The sequence below is a fragment of the Nicotiana attenuata genome, chromosome 10, assembly GCF_001879085.1.
Source record: "Nicotiana attenuata strain UT chromosome 10, NIATTr2, whole genome shotgun sequence".
In the NCBI taxonomy this organism is placed as follows: domain Eukaryota; kingdom Viridiplantae; phylum Streptophyta; class Magnoliopsida; order Solanales; family Solanaceae; genus Nicotiana; species Nicotiana attenuata.
In genome coordinates this window covers 21,937,876-21,945,415 of record NC_031998.1, presented here as the reverse complement: position 1 = coordinate 21,945,415, position 7,540 = coordinate 21,937,876, and the positions used below count along the sequence as shown (strand labels likewise).

The 7,540-nt window shown below is 34.8% G+C and overlaps 1 protein-coding gene across 1 annotated transcript in view; it reads left to right on the top strand.

The window, feature by feature from the left end:
- LOC109233144 (guanosine nucleotide diphosphate dissociation inhibitor 2-like) overlaps positions 2,192-7,540 on the top strand; it is a 5,892-nt gene continuing 543 nt past the window's right edge. Inside the window, exons 1-12 of the mRNA XM_019398921.1 lie at positions 2,192-2,514; positions 3,529-3,591; positions 3,673-3,756; positions 3,843-3,950; positions 4,074-4,246; positions 4,436-4,547; positions 4,643-4,723; positions 4,860-4,922; positions 5,052-5,153; positions 5,405-5,529; positions 6,237-6,447; positions 6,535-6,609. Of these exons, the coding sequence (XP_019254466.1) occupies positions 2,428-2,514; positions 3,529-3,591; positions 3,673-3,756; positions 3,843-3,950; positions 4,074-4,246; positions 4,436-4,547; positions 4,643-4,723; positions 4,860-4,922; positions 5,052-5,153; positions 5,405-5,529; positions 6,237-6,447; positions 6,535-6,609 (1,284 nt within the window). The 5' untranslated portion in view covers positions 2,192-2,427. The remainder of the gene's footprint in view (positions 2,515-3,528; positions 3,592-3,672; positions 3,757-3,842; positions 3,951-4,073; positions 4,247-4,435; positions 4,548-4,642; positions 4,724-4,859; positions 4,923-5,051; positions 5,154-5,404; positions 5,530-6,236; positions 6,448-6,534; positions 6,610-7,540) is intronic.

Here is a 7,540-nt window from a genome sequence, read left to right as displayed (position 1 = left end):
TATGTACAATTGTAATTTAAAAATATAAAACTAATTTTAATTAATTGAACTAAACTATAAAATATAAAACTATTTTTTTTGTGTTTTTTCAAGATTATATAAAAATAAAGATAAGGTACTATTTTTGTATATTTTTATTTAAATTTACCAAAGATACGTAAACTAAAATATTTTTGTAATTTTCATTTTTTTTTGTAATAAAATAAAGTAAAAAAAAAAGTCAAAATCAGTTGAGATAAAGATATTAAGCCTAAACTAAATATTCACATGCTAAGATATGTAAAATCTCGGGGAGGGTCAAAAATCACATGTCTACAAATAGCATGCAATAAGTAAAACGAGACCATTCCGCGTTTAATACCTTAACGGGGTGGAAAAGGGTAGATATGGATATGATGACCACGCGATAACACCACGTGTATAAACGGTTACCGGGTGTTGAGTGGAGTGATCCATATTATGTATAAACCTAGGACCCCTTCCCTTATTTATACTTTTATTTTCAAAATTTCAACTACTTTTTTGCCAAACTTCAGCTTTTTTTTTAAAAAAAAAACTGCATTTAACCTGCTACAACTATATGAAAATTTCCTCTTTTGTTCAAGATTTTAAAACTGCTTCCTCTATTAAAAACTCAGTCTTTAACTTCTTTAATCTCTTGCAACCATTATGTGAAAACCCCCCTTGTATTTGTAATTCTTGCTTGCCTACTTGTTGTTTGCATTTAAGTCACAATATAACATGGCCGGGAACCACACTAGTGGATCTTGAGGGGTGCCTAACACCTTCCTCTCGAGATAATTTCTAGCCCTTACCCGAACTCTGGTTTTCCAACTCAAAAACCTTTAGTGTCCTAATGCACTTAATCATTAGGTGGCGACTCTTCAATTTCAATTCCAAAAAAAACCCAAATCCCAAAAGGGAATAGAGTTGTCCTCCCAAATGTCGTAAACCTGATTTCGCGAGAAAAAGGGGGCGTCGACAACATTCTATATCAACCTATTATTACAACCGAGATATATGGATTATTACAGGGACTTATATTGGCTAAGCTTCATAATCTAATGCCAATCCAAGTGAAAATTGATGCCAAAGAGGTAATTACACTACTACTTACTAATAACTTAACATTTGCTAACCTATTAAATGATTGCAGGCACGTACTATGGACGCTCCATGATCCACTGGTTAGCCATGCGTACAGAGAACAAAATAGATTAGCAGATAAATTAGCAAGTTCGGAAAATCTTTAGGAAGGACCTATAAAATGGAAGTTTTGCACCAGCCACCACTTTTTGCTCAAAAATTTTGGAAGATGATAAGCAAGGACTGCACAGGATCCGTTCACTACCACAAACTGCAGCTGATTTGCCACATGAAGAGCCTACGGTGCATGGAAGGAACGTTTATAATATCAGTCCAAGCTGTGAGTGCTGCTCTAGTAATAGCTCAAAATAGGAATATAACTACTACTGATAATGATAACTTAGCTTGTAATATAGGAACTACTACTGCTACTGACTTAGTTTGCTCTATGCCAACTACTACTACTAATAACTTAGTTTGTAATATGGTGCAATCTAAGCACCAACATCTCTGTACGCATATTTGATGAATATATAATATCTATCTTTAGTACAAAAAAAAAAAAAATGTCATTATCTTCTCACAATTATAATTGTAACTCCCACACCTTCATAAATTTCTCATGATCTCAATGGTAATATCATGTTCATGACACTCTTTGGTGTTCCTCATGTAAGCAAGCTTATAAATAGAGGTATTGAGAATTATATTGTAGACACTTGAACACTTGGAAGAAATACGAAAACTCTCCTCCTTTGTCTCTGTATATTTGTTATTTTTATTTTTTATATTATTACATTTTAAGCTTAATTTCTTATTAACTAGTACGTAATTAATAGTTATTATATGGATTTATTTGACATTATCTTATAGGTGTCTGATATGTGTAAATAATTTATACACTTTAACTCTACATTTTCTTAAAGAACTAAAAAATTTATATGTAGGAACGAAAAAGAAAAAAGAGAACTTGAGAATCCTTCCTAGCATTATGTTTGTTTTTTTGTTTTTTGTTTTTGTGTTAGCACTTTAACCTATTTCTTTAATTAAAAAACCCAAAAAGCCACAAAAAAAAAAAGAAAAAAAGAAAAAGAGAACGTGAGAATCCCTCCTACTCTTAGCATTTTCCTTGATCCATCGTCCATCCAATTTCTTTATTACTCTCTCAACTTTTACTACCTATAAATCTTACCCCACTCTTTCTTCTCTCTGTTTGTGCTGATATATTTAGCTTGACCAATACAGAACCCTAATCATCCGCTTCTATCATTTTCTTCTTTGCTTAATCAAAATTCATCTCCGATTTGATCGAATATACAATAGCAGCAGCAGCAGCAAAAAATGGATGAAGAATATGATGTGATTGTGCTCGGCACAGGTCTTAAGGAATGCATCCTTAGCGGTCTTCTATCCGTCGATGGTCTTAAGGTATATTAATTATTGAATTTTTGCCAGATCGGTATTCCTTTTATTAGATCTTCGAATTTATTTTTAATCCCTTAGTTGTTGTTTTTTTGTTCGTAATATGTAATTAGTAACTTTTGTTAAGGATCTGATAACTCTGACATTTTATGATGCTAAGATTGATTTGTATTATATCTGATTTGACCCTTTTCTCAATGATCTTCATTGTCAAGATAACTTAATTGTAAGTTTTATACACTGATAGAGTGGAATTTTTTTAAATTATCGGTGTAAGCTAACCTGTAATTGTAGGTTCGCTAACATTTTTATAAGGTTACCAGTTAATGTATATTATAAATATTTCGGTGCAATTATGTTATAGAGTTATAAGTGATCTGATTATATAAGTATCTTTTGCACTGTGCATGGAACTTAAACTCTTAAACTAAAGACAATCATTTCACTTGGTAATATGCCATATGAGTATTATTAGCTAACACTATCATTCTAAAAGCTGCTTTGGCCTACTAGGTCATGAGTACTAAATTTGAGCTAACTGGCGAGTATAAATTGGAGATACACTTAATTGGACGCGATTATGCGCACAAGCTTCCTGTCCTAGAACCTGTGCACATATTGTACAGCTTTAATCTTTTGAGTTTATGTACGTACAAATGCAAGAGAGTAATCAGCTTTAGGCGCTCGTCATGGGTAGGAATCCTGTTGGGGACAAAAGCCTAGTATTTAAGTGGAGAAGGTCGAGGGGCAGGCCCATTACATTTCGAGTTTCAAACCGTGTGCCAATGGTTTGCGAGATTTCTCTCTTATCAAGAACAGAGAGTAATCAACTTTACCTGTGGATTGGGTGGTAGAATTTTGATCAAGTCAATTTTTGGTTGAAAGAAAAGAAAAAAGGAAAGAATATGTTCTTGGTACAAGGGCCATGGAATATGGATTTCAACTTAAACATACTTAACATTCTTTTTTGATTTACTTCAGTTGTCTAGTGATTGAGTAAGGCTTATTTCATGTTAATAGGTTCTGCACATGGACAGAAATGACTATTATGGAGGAGAATCAACTTCCCTCAATCTTGTCCAGGTAGTTTTCTGCAAATCGAGCTTGATTTATTTGTTCTATGTGTTTCTCCTATTTGTCTGATAAAGAGTTTTTATGTTTCAGCTTTGGAAGAGGTTTAGAGGAAGCGACAAACCTCCAGCTGAATTGGGTTCTAGCAGGGATTTTAATGTTGACATGATCCCTAAGGTTTTCCCCTTTTTCTTTTGACTATCTACTTCATGGAAACAAAACCTTCCATAATTTGTGATGTTCTAAATCGTTCTTTGGAGCAGTTTATTATGGCAAATGGTGCTCTTGTGCGGGTGCTAATTCATACCGATGTTACGAAATATTTATACTTTAAAGCAGTTGATGGCAGCTTTGTGTATAACAAAGGAAAGGTATAGTTGTTTTTCATGGATATAGTCTTTCACCTGATTGGTGCAATTGCGACATGTTGAATTTTAGAAATTTTTTGGATAACTTTGTTCTAACTTAGAATACTGTTACACCTGATGAAATAGGTCCACAAGGTGCCAGCTACTGATATGGAGGCACTTAAATCTCCTCTGATGGGCATTTTTGAGAAGCGGCGTGCTCGGAAATTCTTTATTTATGTTCAGGATTATAATGAAAGTGATCCTAAAACACATGAAGGGATGGATCTAACTAGAGTTACCACAAGAGAGCTTATTGCGTATGCTCTTAATCTTTAGCTTTCTATTTGGTGTTCAGTTTCCATAGGTTAATTTAGATGCATTTTCATATAATATTAATTCCTGGTCTGATTTTCTTGTGTACCTATTATCATACTTATTAACATGTTCGATTGAGGGGCATCTGCAAAAGAATTAGTCTTGCTTATAGTTATGTGATAATTTTACAGAAAATACGGTCTTGATGACAACACTGTGGACTTCATTGGTCATGCATTGGCACTGCATAGAGATGACCGCTACTTAGATGAACCAGCACAGGATACTGTGAAAAGAATGAAGGTGAAACACATTCTTTTGCTTTTGAATTCTCCTGCTAATGTTGTTCAAGGTTTCTGTGTGGATATGTGAAGTTTTTGTTCTCTATAATATGACAGCTATATGCTGAGTCTCTTGCTCGTTTCCAAGGAGGATCACCATATATTTATCCTTTGTATGGATTAGGAGAGCTCCCCCAGGTACTACTTTGAGTTCATCATTAGATTTCTTGTCTTCTTTTAGTGATTTTTTAGTTTCCCTCGTGTTAATATTTTGTACTTTCCAACTTCTTGTTCTTTAATATTACTGTTGTTAATATCTGTTCTGCTAACATAGGCATTTGCTCGACTGAGTGCTGTGTATGGTGGGACCTACATGTTGAATAAACCTGAATGCAAGGTAGTATCTCCACTCTGTTTCCGTTCTGTATCTTTTTGCCAAAAGAAAATATATATATATATATATATATATATATATATATATATATATGATTATGAGTCCTCTGAAGATGCTATCTTAAAATGCCAGGTAGAGTTTGATGAAGAAGGAAAGGTCTGTGGTGTTACTTCAGAAGGGGAAACTGCAAAATGCAAGAAAGTTGTATGCGATCCTTCCTACTTGCCCAACAAGGTAAGTGTTTTACTACCTGTATGCTTAAATGCTCAGTTGCCGATAATTTGAATAGGTTTCTGGATCTGTAACAGTCAGCATGATCTTTCTTTGAGTGTAAATAAGGATAGATCATTGATACATGATATCCTAGAACTAGATTTTAGTTGGTTATAAGTGAAAGTAGAAAACTTTTTGTTGTGAGGATAAGTGACCTGTTTATTTAAGTGGTCGGATAAGTTACTAACTACAAGGCATGCTGCTATTTGCAGGCGAGGAAGGTTGGCAAAGTTGCAAGAGCTATCGCGATTATGAGCCACCCAATTCCAAATACCAACGACTCTCACTCTGTGCAGATTATCCTACCTCAGAAGCAGTTGGGTCGCAAATCAGACATGTAAGTATCCTAGCATGTTAGATATTAAAATTTTACTTATATTCTCAGGGTTGAGCTGGAAATTACATATCATTTGCAAATAGAGTTTGTGTTGGCCTTTGAAAGCCTGCTCATTTGTTCAATTAAACATGCATATGTGGCAACTTGATTCTTACTTGGGTAGTGAAAAACATTTTTTCGTGAAAGCCTGTTCAATGGCGTTGTGTTCATTTAATAAAAGATCGTTTGTTTCACAATTTGCACAAATAGAACTATCTTTTTATATTTCATTTAATTATTTTTCCTTATTTTGCGCAATCTCACATTTTCAAAAATGCCCCTCCCTCGTTCAAGATTCGCTTGGAGGCAGCAAAAATTCTATATGTAGCACTTTTAGTTCTCTGCACTACCTCTGATTCTGTTGGTGGGGGCGGTGGGGTGTTGTTGTGGCACTTGACATGTGTTTTTAAATAAGTTCAAGCTGTGTCTCAGTCTTTTAGATGGGTTGGTTTCACAATTGGTAAACTTTTGTATGGAGTATGCCAACCGGACTGTTATTTGAAGACGTTGGCCTAGTTAATTAATTTTGTACTGGGTTTTGAGGGCTGGGTGCTTTCCTTGAAAGGCTTGGTGCAATGCTGTCGCTCGATTCAGACTTGTTTTTGCCGAAAACTCTTAGAATTTAGAACTAAGTCGTCTTACTTATGCTTGAACATTTGGTTCTTCAGGTACCTGTTCTGCTGTTCTTACACTCATAATGTTGCTCCAAAGGGGAAATTCATCGCATTTGTCTCAACAGAGGCAGAAACTGATAACCCAGAGAGTGAACTGAAGCAGGGCGTCAATCTTCTAGGGCCAGTGGATGAGATCTTTTATGAAACTTATGACAGATCTGAACCTGTCAATGAGCCCTCCTTGGACAATTGTTTTATTTCAACTGTGAGTCTCTTAAATTTTACTTTGAAAATCATACTTATTCAGAAAGATAATCTATCATCAATTTACTTTATTCTCTATTTTGAACAGAGCTATGATGCCACAACTCACTTTGAGTCGACTGTAGATGATGTGCTCAATTTGTACACCAAAATAACTGGAAAGGTATGATTTTGTATTTACCTCAGTTTGGTCTTTCCACTACATACTCCGGAGATTACTAGGACGGATCTTATTGTCATTGCCGACAGCTTCTGTTTTGCCTACAAACCCTTGAAACTTTGAATTTCCAAAATACTAGTTTATACTTGTGAAACGTGGCTTAAACATTTTACCATTTTACTGCCTGAACACGCACTGTCTGAGAAGTATGTTTTGCTATTATTAGATGTTACATTGCAAACTTTTACTTCCTTCAACAATTTTTTTGTGATATTACATTTTAGTTTTTTCTGAGTTTTGCTGTTCTCTCTAAGAGCCTTGAGGTACCTCTGAGTAAGTCCTTTTACTGTTGAAAAGAATACCTTTAGAAGGAAGGAGTAAATGGAAAGAAGAAAAGAATACTATTTTCATAAAGTAGACACTCATTTTGCACATCCAGACAAGGAACAAGTTGCTCTGTCCCAAAAACGCTTGTGCCTTTGAGACAGAGGGAGGGGATGGCAGCTACAGTTTAGTGTCTGGTGTGGCTTTGGTTGTTTGGCACTTGTTTAATCAAGGAAAGAGACCAAAGTTGAATCAGTTGAGTTGGGCAGGTTTTGTAGAATATCTGTGTTCATTATTCTCTGTGTTGGAAAGTTAAAGGTCTGGATGAACATTGACATTAAATCCCTCTTCTTGGTGATAGAGGGGTATATTCACAAACAGCTGATAAGCGAAGGGCCTTATAAGGACGTAACTTAACTATTTAAATCACATCAAAATGTCGTTTTCTTTCCTTTTCTTTATCAATATGAGCAACATACTTACTTTGGTGTTGGTGTATGATAATCACTTTAGTTCATAAAAGTACATTTGATGCTCTACTAATTTGTCATAGTATCTACATTTTTGTTGCAAGAGTCTTCTTGTGTCCTCCAGTTTTTGTGAGGAGAAA